The sequence below is a fragment of the Aquarana catesbeiana genome, linkage group LG06, assembly GCF_042186555.1.
Source record: "Aquarana catesbeiana isolate 2022-GZ linkage group LG06, ASM4218655v1, whole genome shotgun sequence".
Lineage (NCBI taxonomy): Eukaryota > Metazoa > Chordata > Amphibia > Anura > Ranidae > Aquarana > Aquarana catesbeiana.
Window position 1 is genome coordinate 59,532,881 of NC_133329.1, and position 17,388 is coordinate 59,550,268.

Below are 17,388 nucleotides of genomic sequence, written 5' to 3' on the forward strand. Positions count from 1 at the left end.
ATTCTCCTATATCCAGTAAAAAGACATCCCAATATACAGTATGAAGCAAAGAGATGGCTTAATCCAGCAAAGAGACAGCCTAATCCAGCATAGAGACAGCCCAATCCAGCAAAGAGACAGCCCAATCCAGCAAAGAGACAGCCCCATATATTCAGCAAAGAGACGGCCCAAATCCAGCAAACAGATATACCCATATATTCAGCAAATAGACAGCCCAACCCAGCAAAGATACAGTCTGATCCAGCAGAGTTATCCCCATATAGCCAGCAAAGAGAGGTCCTGATATATCCAGCAGAGACATCCCCATATATTCAAAGAGTTAGCCAAATACAACAGAGACATTCACATATATTCAGCAAAGATACAGCCCAATCCAGCAAAGACATCCCCATATATCCAGCAAAGGGGTATTCCCATATATTCAGCAAAGAGACCGCACAATCCAGCAGAGACATCCCCATATATTCAGCAAAGATACAACCCAATCCAACAGAGACATCCCAACCCAGCAAAGAGACATCCCCACATATTCACCAAAGAGAAATTCTAATCCAGCAAAGAGACAGCCCAATCCAACAAAGAGACATCCCCATATGGCAAAGAGACAGCCCAATCCAGCAAAGAGACGGTCACAGGCAGCACAGACCCACATCCAAGCAACATTAACAGACACATACAATGACAGCCCCATCCAGCAACATTGTCAAATTTAACAAAAAATCTCTAACAACTTGTCTTCAGCCCAAAGTGAGCACTAAGCAGCGAGCTGTCAATCAGGCAGGTGACATGCACTGAAGTTTTTTCCACACTGCTAAGTTGCGACTGGCGCCAAAACCAACATCCGGGCTGCAGGGAGAGGCAGAGTGCAGATGATATTACTCTGCATCTGCTCTCTCAGGCTGCAGCCAGAACTATGTGAGCTGCATTGGCCCTGCTAAGGCTAAGCAATACAGAGAGTGCTTCTTCTCCTCACTGTCTCTGGCAGAGGTGCCGAAACGCTGTTCCTGCAGAAAAAAAGCTCTGAACTTACCAATCCTTAGTTGTGGTGGCTTTAATAGTTTTCTTTTCCCAAGCTTCTTTTTATTTATTTTCACCTGGTGATCCTGCCAAACTTCCTATCCTAGGGTGACAACGCTTGCTCACTGTACATTTATGGAGGAGCAATATTGTCACCCTAAGCTCCTTGTTCCCATTTGTACTGCAGGCTTAGTGCTAACATCTGCATGTTCAGTCTGCGTTCATAGACTAAACCTGAGGAGGAGTTGGCACCAAGTCATCATTAAAGAGCATGCATCCTCATGTAAGATGCATAGGTGCATGAGGAGGAAGTCACCAGGTGCAGAGCCGTGCAGACTTCAAGAAATTAAAAGGTAAGTTTAACAACTTTCACCCTAGGAGTAGGAAGTGTGTTAGGACTGTAAAACACCTTCTCCCCTCCTCCCTTTCTGTATATCAGTAACCCCAAGTTAGTCTTAAGCCAGCCATACATTGATCGAAACTCAGCCAGTTTAGCAGGGACCGGCTGAATTTTGATCCATGTATGGGCTGGCTGGTTTTACAAAGTTGATCTGTCAAACAAACCGTGTAAAACCAGCCTGTTAGACTTTCCTGAATGGTCAATGCCGCTGGCTATAGCCGGCAACACTGATCATTTTATTTTGATGGCAGGGAAGGCTCCTCATGGTCAGAATACAATAGCACAGCAGGAGTGATTCCCCCATCCACAAACGTGAGTGTGTGGATAGGGGAATCAGCTCCCTTTTTTTTTTCTCTTTTTTTTTCCGTCAACCTGCTGGTTATAGGTAAAAAAAAGTATGTATGCATGTATGGCCCGCCTAACAGTAAAGTGTTTTCTCTAAAGGTCATACCTGACCCATAGACATTAAACTTGAATGGAACCTTCCTTGCCTGTGTTGACCATGGCTGGTCTCTTGCACTTGCTTTGAACCTACATTTTCCTACCCCAAGATTGCCCTATTTCCTGCACTTGGCATTAACCTGCATTGCCAGTTTTGGATTTGGTCTGCTTCCTGCACCTCAATTGGTCCTGCTTTACCTGTAATGACTTCCTGCTCCTAACTTGAGCCTACATTGCCTTTTCTGACTCTGGTTTGCTTATTGCACTTGACATGAGCTTTCATTGCCTGTCCTGACCTTAGCCTGCTTCCTGTTCCTGACTTGAGCCTACATTGCCTGTTCTGACTTTGGCCTGTTTCCTTCACTTGATATGAGCCTACGTTGCCTGTTCTGACTTTCCCCTGCTTACTATTTCTGACTTAAGCCTATATTGCCTGTTCTGACTTGAGCCTGCTTCCTGTTCCTGACTTGAACCTACATTGCTTGTTCTGACTTTGGCCTTTTTTCTGCACTTGAAATGAGCCTACATTGCCTGTCCTGACTTTAGCCTGCTTCCTGTTCCTGACTTGACTCTTCATTGCCTGTCATGACTTTAGCCTGCTTCCTCTTTCTGACTTGACTCTTCATTGCCTGTCCTGACTTTAGCCTGCTTCCTCTTTCTGACTTGAGCCTATATTGCCTTTCCCTGACTTTGGCCTTTTTCCTGCACTTACCATGAGCCTACATTGCCTGTCCTGACCTTGACTTGCTTCTTGCACTTGACATGAGCCTAGATTGCCCATTCTGACTTTAGCCTGCTTCATGTTCCTGAGTTGATTCTACATTGCCTGTCCTTACTTTGGCCTGCTTCCTGCACTTGAGCCTACATTACATGCCCTAATGGTAACCCAATTCCTGCTTGTGACTTGACCGTATATTACCTGTCCTGACCTTGAGCAGGGTTTTGGTTTGAGCTGCACTATTCTAAGTTTCTCCGCTAGTGTGAGCTAGCCATGTGAAAGATCCTTCATCATAACATTCTGCTCTCTGGAACAACCAAATCAGTTCAGGCAAAACCTATATCCCTCTTTTTGGGAATTCATAATGTTAGTTTGAAAACTGTATTGATGACAATGGGTCAGAAAATGATATGTGCAGACCCCCTGCCTCTCTTACCTGCCTTGGGATAAGTCACTATGAGGATATCATCTGGTCTGGCTTGCACATTTTCCATATCTTTCCATCGGTCTGCAATAGGTTTCATTAGCGGTACTCCATGAACTGAGCACAGCGGGAACCTGTAGAATGTACCTTCCGGGAGGTTGTTGATGACGGCGGCAAAATCCTTTTCAGCTAGCTATCCAAGAAACATCAGAAAATGAGATGATGACACCTATTTTAGCATTCTTTGTTTGGTTAAGTAAAACTCAAGGCAAAACTTGGGATTTCCTTTTACTTTCACTCAGAGGGTAAATCTGCTCAACGGGGACACAGACAGCAATAAATACCTGACAGGGGTTCTAATCCCTCTTCACTCTATCCAAAAAGGTTTTGCTTTTTTGTTTTATTTTACATATTGGTGTTAAAGGCTTCATTCAGACGGGCGTTGACACCCGTTCACACGAGCCTTGTTACATCTGCCCCACCCCGAGCTGCATATAGGCAGCCCATGCAGGTGGATGGAGATGCAACAGCTGTTTCTCAAAATCTGATTTGGGTGTAGGAGCGGGTGCACAGATTCGAACACAGACAGTCTCTATCTTGACACACGGATGGTGTGCTGGGGTGGAAAGTTTTTGATTTTTGCCAATCCTGGCTGCCTTTGGCTCTCACTATAACTATGCACACTATGAGCTGAAAAAAACAACGGAAAAACGCTGGATAAAAATTGCTCAATATTAGTATAGCTGGTTGTTAAGGAGCCTGACCCTTAACAACCGATTATTTATCAGCTGTCAGCGGGGTTCCCTGCTGACAACTGAATGTACGCAAAAGAATTGCCGCATTGCATTTTTACTGTAATTATTTTAGACACTTTTTTGGGGAAGGAGTAAGAGTACAATTTACCCCTACTCATTCACAGAGTCTGGTGGCCCCCTTTTTAAAGGGGGCTTTCATATTCTGATAAGCCCCCCATCCACAGACCCCCACAACCACCAGCCAGGGTTTTTGAGAAGAGGCCCTTGTCCTCATTAATATAGGGACAAGGGGAGAGCCCCCCTACCCCAATTACCCCTCCCTTTCCTGGCCTTCCAGGCTGCATGCTCGGATAAGGATCTGGCTTGGGGTTCCCCTCAAAATCTAAGACCCCTTAAAATCCACAACAGACCCAAAGGGACTGGTATGGATTGTTTTTTTTTCTCCAACATTTGCCGGCAATTCTTTTGTTTACACTAAGCTGTCAGTGGAGAACACCGCTGACAGCTGATGAGTCACCCGAGAACCCCACTGACAGCTGATGAGTCATCTGAGAACCCCGCTGACAGCTGATAAATCATCCGTTGTTAAGGACGCAGCGGCTGGCTTGCCAGTCAGCTCCTTAACAAGCACCTATTCACTGATTGTTAAGGACAACAGGGGCCACCTGCTAAGAAAAAAAAAAACGCTGGAAACCAGCTCTTAGCAGCGTCTAGGAGCATTTAGGAGCTTTCAGTGTTTTTTTTTCTGCCAAAAAATTGCTACCAAAAACGGCAAAAAAAAAATTTTCTCCTCCTAAATGCTATAGCATCAAAAGCGTTTCTAGACTTAAACAGTGTACATGATGGACACGTAGGATAACACTATTTGCAGAAAAAGAAAAATGCTCAAAAGCTGCTTTTTTTTAAGTTAGTATGCATGGAGCCTAAGGGCTAGATTTGTGGCAAGGGTTGGCACGCCTCTGCAAAGCGATCTGAGTGTGGATTAACAGGCGAGAGAAGGCGATATGTTGCCTCATCCCCACCTGATTTAACCCTTTAAATGCCGACCTACCGCATCGCATGTGGTTGTGGTGGAGCCCCATAGACCTGCACTAGTCATGTTTAGTGGCGGAAAGCAACATGCTAAATTTTGTTGTGCCCAGGAAGCACAGTATCGCAGCCACATCAAGTGTAAAGTGGCTGTATGTCACCACTGGTGGTGGTGGGGGGGGGGGCAGGGGATAAAACCATGGCTTTACTTCTTGGTTTTACCACACCCTGGCTGCATTTGAACGAACCCTAAGGCAATGAGGAGGCATTGTAGGGCTTTTTTTTTTTTCACATGGGCAGCTAGGGGTTGGAGGGACAATAAAAAAAAACAGCCGCCCACCAGAATGCTAACATTACAGCCGGACAGGATTGTCCACAAGCCGCAGCATTTTTACTGCGGGGGTGCAGAGTTTGACAGGTGGCAAGGACCACAATTGCTGCATGGTAGTGCAGCATTATAGGCTTAAATCAGGCTTTGATTAGGAGATATAACACCTTCTCACTGCCTGTCAAATGCCCTCTAAAAAGCAGTCTGAATGTGGATTGCTGCTCAGTGGGAACTGCAAGCGTGAAAAAACCTGTATCATCTCATCACCGCCTGCTTGAACCCTGTGCTAGCTTGTTAGAACTGCATGCGTTGCGTGCAGCTGCAGGGTACTTTACAGAGCAGTCTCATTCACTTGAAAGCTGTAGGGGTATAATTCCTGCCACAGCCATGAAGCAAAGCATTGCAGCCATGGCATGTGTACACCCTGGCCGCTGCTTCTGCCTCTAAAGGTGGAGTGATTGGAGGGCAGTAAGGTGTGCCTTAACCATAGGGTTTTACCACTCTCCCCCACCCCCCAACTGCTAGTGTGAATGAGCTATATCGCCTCCTCACATCCTGTCAAACACTTCTGAAAAGCGATCTGAACGTGGATCGCTTTTGAGAGGAGTGGCAGCACTTGCACCATGACAGAATGAGCCCTAAGGTTTCCGGCTCCCATCCCATTGTCTCACCTTTCTTCCTTCAACCCCTTTCTACAAGCCCCAATCTCTAATCTCCTGGGCTATGTGTTGTCTGTGTTCAGTGCTCCTCTTGCTGCACTCACCAGTTTCTCGAGCTCCATGTTTCAGCCTGTCTTCCTCATGCGCTCTTCCGCCCCACAATATAATCCACTCATCGCTTCTGTTTGTGCATTAACTCCTCAATGACCAGACTCCAGTGTGTGTGCCTTAAGGCTACGTGTCCACTGGTGCGACTTTTTATGCCACCTGCAGAGTCGCATGACAAGTCGTACCCGATGATTTACAATGAGTACCATTCATATCTGTGCGACTGCAAGCTGCAGCGACTTCAAAGTAGTCCCCGCACTACTTTGGTCCCACTTTGATGCGACTTGAGGTCCATAGACCTCAAGAATACACAGGCATTGCTGTAAGTTGCATCAAAATCGGGGCAAAATCGAGACAAAAAACGTGGCAAAAAATCTTGGCAAAAATCGCACCACTTTCAGGTAGCAGTAGTGGAAACTTAGTCTAACTCTTTCACTGCCACCGACATATCCCAAGCATCCGCAGCAGGGGGTTTTATTTAAATCTGGTAAGCCTTTTCAGGTGAAAACCTTCGGCCACCTAATTGCTTCCACAACCCCCCCCAGTACATTCGCTTTCTCCTCCCATATGTTTCTAGGGGCTCTGCTATCCCACCTGCGGGTTCGGAACCCCATGGCGGTTGCTGCCAGGTAGAATGGACATAGACCAGCTAACATCCCTTCTCTGATTTCCCCCACCTAGTAAAAACCCGGAAGCGACGTGCATTGCATCCCTTCCAGGTCCAGCTGTCACTTTCTCTGGCTGGGGAAGAGGCTAGTGGTGCTAACGGAGTGCGATCAATGGAGGACCGATGGGACATCAGGGGTCTAAGAGGCCCTTGATGTCTCAATAAAGAGAACCTGCCTGTCACGAGGGCCACGTACCTGAGGTGAGACCGAAGTAGTGGGGAGGCCTCCCTTGCACCTCGGGTCCTTGAAGCCTCTGGAGATGGAGACAGAAACTTGGTGGACACCGAGCTGCAGGGGTGCCAGGGGTGCGGAGCACCATGCAAGCCTTAGTCCGATATCCAGGCTAAGGTAAAGTCCAGTTTGGCAACGAAGTATAAAAGGGTTAATCAGAAGAAGAATGGTCGAGATCCAAGCTGAGTACAAAAGGGGCAAAGAAGTAGAATGGTCAAGGTATAAATCCGAGGTCAATGGCAAGCAGCAATCAAGAGTAGTCAAATAGGTTTCCAGGTCACAAGTTCAGACAGATTACACACTAGCACAGGAACAAGGGGGACTGAAGATAATCCATCAATTTGGCAGCGTCTGGGCTGGGCTTATATAGAGAAGATTGAGGTCACTTCCTGTGCTCCTCCTGGGCATTTTCCCGCCTTTTTACATCAGATTGAGGTCACTTCCTGTGCGCCTCCTGGGCATTTTCCTGCCTTTTTCCATCAGGTCTTCTGCCTAGGTGTGGGTTGGCGCACTGAGGCGTCTTTGGCACATGCTCAGTTGGTACGGATTTCCTCCTCCGGCAAAGCGCTATTGGTGCATGCATAAAAAGCCCTGGACTCTTACAGAGCCCCCCTGGGATGTAGCTCGCTGAAAGAACCGCCGGAGAAGATCTGGAGCATGGTTATGCGACTTGGGTTCCCAGGAATTCTCTTCAGGGCCGTAACCCCTCCACTGTAGCAGAAATTGGCATCTTCTATGGGAGTCCAGGATGGCCTCCATCTCGTACTCCTCAATCCCTTTAATCATAGAGGGAGGCGGAGGACGGGCCCCACGTTCCCCAAAGCGGTTCAGGGCCACTGGCTTTAGGAGGGAGGCATGGAAGACAGGGTGGATCCTGTAAGTTGAGGGCAGTTTGAGTTTGTAAACAACAGGGTTGAATCGGGACAGGACAGGGAAGGGCCCAATGAACTTAGGGCCCAATTTCTTGGAGGGACAGGCCAACTTCAAATGCCTGGTAGACAACCAAACCTTGTCTCCCGGTTGAAGATCCAGGTCCCCCCCCCCGCCTTCAATCATAGATGGTCTTGTAATCCAACTGTGCCTTGGCCATGGTATCCTTTAGGAGCTTTATGTTGCTGTGTAGAAACTCCACTCCACCGAAGCAGAAGCGGGTAGGACAGGGGGAAAAGAAGGGTGGTACCCCAGGCTGGCATAGAACGGTGATTGCTTAGTGGTAGAATGTACTGCGTTGTATGCAAATTCTGCGCAAGGAAGTAGGGACGCCCAATTGTCTTAGGCAAAGGTGGAGAAACAACGAAGGTACTGTTCAAGAGTTTGGTTCATGCGTTCCGTTTGTTCATTGGTCTGAGGGTGGTAGGCCGAAGAGTAGTGGTTCTCGATGTCTAGAGCAAGACAGAGCTCCTTCCAGAATTTAGAGGTGAATTGGACCCCACGATCCAATACAATATTGCTGGGGACCCCATGGAGGCGTATGATCTCCTTGATAAAAGCCTGAGCTGTTTCTGGGGAGGAAGGAGTGCCAATCATAGGAATAAAAAAAGCGGTCCACAACAACAAATATGGATGTAAACCCATCAGAGGGTGGTAGCTCCACTAATCTAATGTAATCCATGCTGATCTGTTCCCAGGGTCTGGAGGGAACAGGCAGGGGGCATAGGAGACCCCATGATTTATTCTTTTCCATGTTGCTGTGATTGCATACCGGGCAGGAATTGACGTAAGCATGGCAGTCTGCCTTGAGGGTAGGCCATCAAAAGGTTTGCAAAAGCAGATTGGTGGTTTTGGTCACCCCGAAATGCCCTGCTAACTTGTTGTCATGGCAGAGTTTGAGCACAGGAACTCTCAGTTGAAGGGGCACAAACACAGCATGGTCATGGAAGAAAAGTCCATCCTTTTCTTGCAGATGTTCTCCTGAGGTCAGTTGGTCTAGAGAGGAGGCCAGTTTAATCCTGGACAAAAGGTCATCCGTAAGTAGGAAGAAATTATAGACAGGGAGTATCGCGTCTGTCGTTGGCGAGTTATCTGATGTGGGATACATGCGGGATAGAGCATCAGGTTTAAAATTCTTGGATCCTGGACGCTATGTGATATGCATTTGAAATCGGGTGAAGAAGAGAGCCCATCTGGCTTGTCTAGGTCTGAGATGTTTAGCTGTACAGAGGTATTCCAAATTCCTATGATCAGTGTAGATAAGTATAGGGTGCAAGGCTCCTTCCAATAGATATTGCCATTCTTCCAGGGACAGTTTAATAGCAAGGAGTTCCCGGTCCCCTACATCATAGTTCCTTTCGGTTGGGGACAACTTCCTGGAAAAGAGGGCAACAGGATGCAACATGGCTGTGGATTTGTGGCGCTGAGAAAGGACTGCCCCAACCACAATCTCTGAAGCATCGACCTCCAACACGTAAGGCAGGACTGAGTGGTAATGACGAAGGACTGGGGCAGAGGTGAATTGCTTCTTGAGTTTGTTGAAAGCTGATTGTTCTGAGGGGGACCACAGAAAGTGGCTGTTTTGCTTGGTGAGTTGTGTGATAGGTAAAATTATTGACGAGAAGCCTTTGATGAATCTTCTATAAAAATTGGCGAATCCCACGAACCTCTAGACGCTCTTACGGTCCGAGGGTACTGGCCATTCAAGAACTGCAGTTACCTTCTGGGGGTCCATGGATATGCCAGAAGTCGAAATAATGAGGTCAAGGAATTGTATGGTATCTTTCTCAAACTCACATTTTTCAAGCTTGGCGTAGAGTTTATGGGCTTGGAGGCGAAAAAGGACTTTTCACAAATAGATGTGATGTGCCTCGAGAGAAGGTGATAAAACAAGGATGTCAACTAAGTACACTATCATGAAGAGGTCAAGAAAATCCCGAAAGATGTCGTTCACCAAGTGTTGATAAGTTGCTGTGGCGTTACACAGCCCAACTGGCATGACCAGATACTCAAAATGGCCAAACCTAGTACGAAAGGCCATTTTCCATTCATTGCCCTCTTTTATCCGTATTAAATTGTAGGCCCCCCCGTAGGTCCAATTTTGAGAAGACCTTGGCGGTGTGGAACCTCTGAACGAGCTCAGGGACTAGAGGCAATGGGTATTGATTCTTGATTGTGATACTGTTCAAATCTTTGTAGTCGATACATCAGCTTAAAGAATGGTCCTTGTTTTCAACAAAGAAGAGTCCAGCGCCAGCAGGAGAGGTAGAGGGCCAGATGAAACCTTTCCTAAGATTGTCATCAATGTATTTTTGGAGGACTTCTAATTCAGCCTCAGAGAGTGGGAAGATCCTCCCAAATGGTATTGCAGAACCAGGAAGAAGCTCAATGGGGCAATCATACGGCCGGTGAGGCGGTAGGGATTCAGCCCCCTTCTTTTCGAAGACGTCCAGGAAGTCTCTGTAAACCTGGGGGAGAAGAGTGTTGTCATCTGTGGAAAGGGGTTGGTTGAACTGTCAAACAGGCTTGTTGTGGGAAACAGTGGTGTAAGCAATAGGGTGAGCCGAAAGACAAAACTTCAGTGGACCAATCAATCTGTGGCTGGTGCTGTCGAAGCCATGGTAACCCCAAAATAACTGGAAAAATGGGGGGAAGAAATCAGGTCCAGCCAAAGATATTCCCGATGGTCTGCTTTGGTGGTGGCCAATATGAGGGTGGTTTCATGGGTTATTGGACTCGAGGTTGGTGTGGAGCCATCTGTCAGATGAACAGTAAATGGCTGGGGCTTCTTGCATAGTGGGATTCCATACTTTTTGGAGAAGTGGATGTCAATAAAGCAGCTGCAAGCCCCAGAGTCAATAATGGCTGCTACTTGGATTATCCTTCCCAGTATCTGCAAAGAGAGGCAGAGAGTGAGATGCGAGGATTTAACAACGTACAGTGAAACAGATGGGTGTTCGATCAACTTACTCAACCTAATGGGACATCCCTGAAGAAAGTGACCCGCTCCACCACATTACAGGCATAGATTGTTCAGGCGACGGCGTTGTCGCTCTTCAGGTGTGAGTGGTGCACGAACTAAGCCGAGTTGCATCGGTTCTGCGTCATGATTGGGGTTGATGCGTGAGTCTCAGGGGTTCTTAGGTGTGGAGCCAAGGGTACTCAAGGGTACTCGTGGGAGCATCCATGTGGGACGGGTCATACCGGATCGTTCCCTGCAACGTCCTCTGAGTCTGAAATGTAGGTTCCAATGTATCAGGGAGCCCCACTCTTGCAGGCAGCGTCGTTCCAGGCAGTGTCTGCAGCCAACTTGCAGAGTTCCGTTACGTAGTCCTCAACAGGGCGTTTCCCCTGTTGTAGAGAGGTCAACACTGTTTCAGCCATGGTAGTTCGTTGTGGGTCATCATAGAGCATTGCCATGGCATCGAAGAAAGAAGACAGTGAGTGCAGTATAGGACTCTCCCTTTCCAATAGCTGATGAGCCCATGCCTGAGGTTCTTCTGTAAGTAAGGCCACTACAAACCCGACCTTTGTATCCTCTGAAGAGAAGGTCCTAGGCTGTAAGGTAAAGTATAGCCGACAGGCGTTCCTGAAAGTCCGGAACTTGTGGCGAACCCCTGAAAAGCATTCTGGCATAGGAACCCGTGGTTCAGGAGCTGGAGTAGAGATGGGCTGCTCCATAGCCATAATAGGTGGTTCCGCAGGGCTCAGAACTGAGGTATTTGCCATTGCAGTCAGCCGACCTTCCAGTTGAAAGTACCCCTCTTGTATGGACATCAGGGCCTGAGACACAGAGGCCACTTGTTGGCACAGGGCCTCGAAGGTGGAAGCACTCCCCTCAGTCTTAGACAGGGCTGGATTATTGTGTCACAAGGGCCATGTACCTGAGGTGATACCGAAGTAGTGGGGAGGCCTCCCTTGCACCTCAGGTCCTTGAAGCCTCTGGAGATGGAGACAGAGACTTGGTGGACACCGAGTGGCACGGGTGCCAGGGATGCGGAGCACCGTGCAAGCCTTAGTCCGAGATACGAGCCGAGGTCAAGTGCAGTTTGGCAACGAAGTATAAAAGGGTTAATCAGAAGAAGAATGGTCGAGATCCAAGCCAGGGTCAGCTCCAATCTGGCAGCTGAGTACAAAAGGGGCAAAGAAGTAGAATGGTCAAGGTACAAATCCGAGGTCAATGGCAAGCAGCAATCAAGAGTAGTCAAATAGGTTTCCAGGTCACAACAAGTTCAGACAGATCACACACTAGCACAGGAACAAGGGGAGACTGAAGGTAATCAAGCAATTTGGCAGTGTCTGGGCTGGGCTTATATAGGGAAGTTTGAGGTCACTTTCTGTGTGCCTCCTGGGCTTTTTCCCGCCTTTTTCCATCAGGTTGAGGTCACTTCCTGTGCGCCTCCTGGGCATTTTCCCACCTTTTTCCATCAGGTTGAGGTCACTTCCTGTGCGCCTCCTGGGCATTTTCCCACCTTTTTCCATCAGGTTGAGGTCACTTAATGTGCGCCTCCTGGGCATTTTCCTGCCTTTTTCCATCAGGTCTTCTGCGCAGGTGTGGGTTGGCGCACTGAGGCGTCTTTGGCGCATGCTCAGTTGGCACAGATTTCCTCTTGTGGCAAGACGCTATTGGTGCATGTGTAGTAAGCCCTGGACTCTTATACTGCCACAACATAAAAAAACAAAGTTTTAATGAAAAATAAAATAAAGTTACACCAGAACACTTAAAACGCCCTCCCAAAAAAGATTTTGGGCCTGCCCCGCCCCCCATATATGCGCACACACGACGTGAACACACCCATCGAGGGTGCCTACACACAAGCACGCTTGTGATACTTATGTTATACATTGAATGAGAGCAATAATTCTAGAGCCACTATTCAAAGTTAAATTTAAACTAATGACCTGTATGTGCTTTTAAAGGGATACTAAAGGATACATTTTTTAAAATAAAAGAAAATAACGTTATACTTATCTGCTCTGTGCAACGATATTGCACAGAGCAGTCCCTTACCTCCTCTTTGACAGCTCCCTCACTGGCACTTTCCGCTCTTCCTACTCCTCCTTAGTAAGCCAGGTGCAATGAATGTACCTGTGCACACGAGCTCCCAAAACATTGGTACTACCGCTATTTAATTCTCTACTTTCAGAAAATATATAATGTTTGAGGGTTTTAACTAATCTCAAGGCCTAAAATGATTTTTTTATACCTGTGCAAAAAAAGAAAAGTAATGCGAAACCGGCCCTGGCAGTGAAAGCGTTAATGTGCTCTCCCTCGGCAAGCGTGAAAATCTAGTTTAGCAGAGTGTCTCAGGTTCCAAAAGTGAGCGGGTCAACAGAAAAAAAGCCTGAAGTGTCTATGGAAACCTGGTGTATTTATTTAGACCCAGGGAGCAGTCACAACCTTTCCCCTGAATCGGACTTTACACTGACAGTTCTTGTAGCCTATCTCTAGAAGAGAGGAAAATATAGATTTGCTCATGTAACTGAGGACCTATACCAACTTTAACCACTTAAGGACCAGAAGGATTTGCCCCCTTACCAGGCCATTTTTGCGATGCGGCACTGTGTCGATTTAACTGACAATTGCGCGGTCGTGCGACGTTGCACCCAAACAAAATTGACATGCTTTTTTTCCCACAAATAGAGCTTTCTTTTGGTGGTATTTGATCACCTCTGGGTTTTTATTTTTTGCGCTATAAACAAAAAATACCGACAATTTGGAAAAAAAAACTATATTTTTTTACTTTTTGTTATAATAAATATATACATTTAAAAAAAAAATCATCAGTTTAGTCTGATATGTATTCTTCTACAAATTTTTGGTAAAAAAAAAAATCACAATAAGCGTATATTGATTGGTTTGCGCAAAAGTTATATAGCTTCTACAAAATAGGGGATATATTTATGGCATTTTTATTATAATTTTTTTTTTTTTACTAGTAATGGCAGTGATCGATCAGCGATTTTTAGCGGGACTGCAGACAGATCTGACACTTTTTTGGGACCAGTGACATTTATACAGCGATCAGAGCTAAAAATAGCCACTAATTACTGTATAAATGTCACTGGCAGGGAAGGGGTTAACACTAGGGGGTGATCAAGAGGTTAAGAGTGTCCTAGGGAGGTGTTTGTAACTGTGGGGGGAGGGAACTGACTGGGAGTACAGAGAGATCGCTGTTCCTGATCACTAGGAACTGTAGATCTCTCTCTACTCCCCTGACAGAATGGGGATCTGTTTATTTATATTGACAGATCCCCCTTCTGGCTTGAGCTATCAGAGCTAAAAATAGCCACTAATTACTGTATAAATGTCACTGGCAGGGAAGGAGTTAACACTAGGGGGCGATCAAGAGGTTAAGTGTGTCCTAGGGAGGTGTTTGTAACTGTGGGGGGAGGGAACTGACTGGGAGTACAGAGAGATCGCTGTTCCTGATCACTAGGAACTGTAGATCTCTCTCTACTCCCCTGACAGAATGGGGATCTGTTTGTTTACATTGACAGATCCCCGTTCTGGCTCTCTGAGGAGCGACCGCAGGTCATCGGCGGAGATCGCGGCTGCCGGCCACACGCATCGGCTCCAGCGTTGCGCCGCGGGCTCCCCCTAGAGCTCTTGAAGCAGGCGACGTACAGCTACGGCGATTCGTGCAGCTACCAACCCGGCTGGTCGGCAAGCGGTTAACATACTAATATTATTATACAGGTTTTATATAGCGCCAATAGTTTACACAGCGCTTTACAATAGAAAAGGGAGACAGTACAGTTACACTACAATAAAATATAAGAGGGTTAAAAGGGCCCTGCTCATAGGAGCTTACAATCTAATAGGGTGGGGTAAGTAGTACAAAAGGTTGTAGCTGTGGGGGATGAGCTGATGAAAATAATAAAAGATTAGTTGGAGGCATGATAGGCTTCCCTGAAGAGATGCGTTTTCAGGGATCGCCTAAAGGCAGCCAGAGTAGGAGAGATTGAGGTAGCAAGTTCCAGAGGATGGGAGAGGCTGTGGAGGAGTCCTGGAGATGAACATGGGAGGAGGAGACAAGAGAGCTTGAGAGTAGGAGGTCTTGAGAGGAGCGGAGAGGACGGTTTGGGTGATATTTGGAGACAAGATTGGTGATGCAGCTTGGGGCAGAATTGTGCATGGCTTTGTATGTTGTAGTTAGCATTTTGAATTTAATTTGCTGGGCGATCGGGAGACAGTGTAGGGATTGGAGGAGAGGAGCAGACACAGAGCAGTTGGTAAGGTAGGTGCGTCTGGCAGCAGCATTCATGATAGACTGAAGAGGGGAGGAGCCTATGGAGATGCAGGCCAATGAGGACAAAGTTGCAATAGTCAAGGCGAGAGATAACAAGAGAGTGAATGAGGAGCTTGGTGGTTTCATTTGTTAAAAAGGGGCGAGTTTTAGAGATGTTACGGAGGTGAATTCTACAAGTTTTTGACAATGACTGGATTTGGGGCTGAAATGATAGGTCAGAGTTTAGGATTACACCGAGTACCCTGGCGTGAGGGAAGGGATCAGTGGTTGCATTATTGATATTGATGGAAAAGTCATGAGGGGCACAGGCAGGGGGGAATAATATCAGTTCGGTTTTAAAGAGATTCAGTTTAAGAAAGTGGTCCAACATCCATGCTGTCAGGACTGGCATTGTGACGTACCTGGACACTGTGCATGCGCAGAACGCCGCGGCTCACACTGGGATCTTTTGCGCCTTTTCAGAACATGTGTGCGGTCTTGCGAACTGCCTCCTGGGATTTCTACATCAATCATCCCAGGAGGCAGATTGTGGGATCTCATGCATGTGCAGAAATGCCACGAATGGGGTCCACGGTGTGTCGGCGCATGCGCAGGCACATGCGCGGACATGCTGCGGGAGCTGCAGGGTCCCGTAGACCTGGCAAAGCTCCCAGCGGCATGTGCCGGAAGTTAATTCAAGATGGCGACACCGGAGAGGAGTAGAGAAGGGAGAACTTTGAGAAAAATTTTCCATTCTGCTCCTTCAAATTTTCTCGGCACTGTTGTAGAAAATGAACATTAATTTGACTTCACTAACAGTTTGTAAAATGAACAAACTTTCTTACAACTAAAAATGTTATGTGACCAGCTTTGGTCTTCCTCCATCCTCCCCGGGGTCTCTCTGCAGCAGTTCTGCTGGTAGAAGTTTCTATAGCTGGCCATACATGGAGCAAATTATGGTCAGTTCCTGATAAACCGGCTGGAATCCGCTCAGTGGGTGACTTCTGCCCGACATCCTTCAATGGAAAAAAAAAATCAATGGAACCGGGCGTAACATAGTTATCTGAATAGCATCCAATCAGATGCAGGCACTGTTCAGGTAGTGGACAGCTGGCGAGAGATTTGTCCATCCGTACTGTATAGTGTGGATGGAGGGATCTGTATTTCTAACTCTATGTGTGTATGGGCAGCTTTAGTCCTCAGTTCTCCTTCCCCATTAATGTCTCATTTTGATTTCCCATTTGATGAGCGGAGAATTGTATCATCACTTCCAGGATCTCCAGTTTTGCTGGGGTGGAAAGTTTGGGATCTCTCCCTGTGGCTCTGTGACTTCACACCCATTATAGGGATTCCCTGTCCTGCTCCCTACTCTCACATTCCCTCCTCCATACACTTTACAAAGTCCCCCCCTCCCTGATCTCCTGGCCCCCTACCATGTGTTCCCTCATCCTGGCTCCCCCTCACCTGATGATCCTGCTCCATTCTTCAGCCTGCAACCTGTCCTCCTCTTCTCTTCTCCTTCCTATGTGTTTCTTCTTCCAGACTGCACTGCAACGCCCCAACCACAATCCTCCCATCATTAGTGTGTGTGCATTAACCCCTCAATGGCCAGACTCCAGTGTATGTGCATTAACCCCTTAATGTCCAGACTTCACTATAAGTGTATTAATGCCTCAATGGCCAGATCCCATTGTATGTGCACCAACCCTTTAGTGACCAGACTCAAGTGTACGTGCATTAACCCCTTAATGGCCAGACTGCATTATATGTGCACAAACCACTCAAAGTCCAGAATCCATTGCATGTGCATGAACCCTTCAATAGCCAGGCTCAAGTATAGATGCATTAACCTCTCAATGACCAGACTCCTGTGTATGTGCATTAACCCTTCAGTGGCCAGACTCCATTATATGTGCATTAACCCTTCAGTGACCAGACTCCATTGTATGTGCATTAACCCTTGAGTGACCAGACTCCAGTGTATGTGCATTAACCTTATAGTGGCCAGCCTCCATTGTATGTGTGTTAACCCCTCAGTTAACTGTCATTGGTAATGCACTAGGTGTGCGCTCCTTCCATTTTGTCTTTTTTTGTAGTTTCCACCAGATTACCCCATCTGAGGATGGCAGCATCCACCCAGTCTTGGGATATTGATGTCCCTGTTGCCCTTCACTATAGAAGACCCCTTAGCACTGGAAGTGACTTGCTTTTTGTCAGTACCCACTTTTTATCGTTCATTAAAGGGGTTGTAAAGGTAACATCCGACAATACCGCCCCCCCAGCCCCCCCGCTTTACTTACCTGACTCCTCGAAAGTCCCGCGCTCGCTCCTGACAGCCTCTTCGCTGCTCAGCCTGGCTGTTGATTGGCTAGAGTGGATGGACTGAAAGCAGCGCATGCCATTGGCTCGCGCTGCTGTCAATCACATCCAATGACGCGGCGCGCCGGG

General features: G+C 47.2%; 1 protein-coding gene across 3 annotated transcripts in view; it reads right to left on the reverse strand.

Moving 5' to 3' along the window:
* LOC141148501 (sulfotransferase 1C1-like) overlaps nucleotides 1-16,521 on the reverse strand; it is a 37,022-nt gene extending 20,501 nt beyond the window's left edge. The window contains exons 1-2 of one of the 3 annotated variants that reach the window (XM_073636023.1): nucleotides 16,405-16,521; nucleotides 3,013-3,193 (exon numbers count right to left, since the gene is read on the reverse strand). In XM_073636023.1, the coding sequence (XP_073492124.1) occupies nucleotides 3,013-3,193; nucleotides 16,405-16,422 (199 nt within the window). In that variant the 5' untranslated portion in view covers nucleotides 16,423-16,521. Of the gene's footprint in view, nucleotides 1-3,012; nucleotides 3,194-5,783; nucleotides 5,992-16,404 lie in introns of those variants that run through there. The other 2 variants (XM_073636022.1, XM_073636024.1) reach the window with 2 other exon arrangements.
* Between the last annotated feature and the right edge of the window lie 867 nt (nucleotides 16,522-17,388).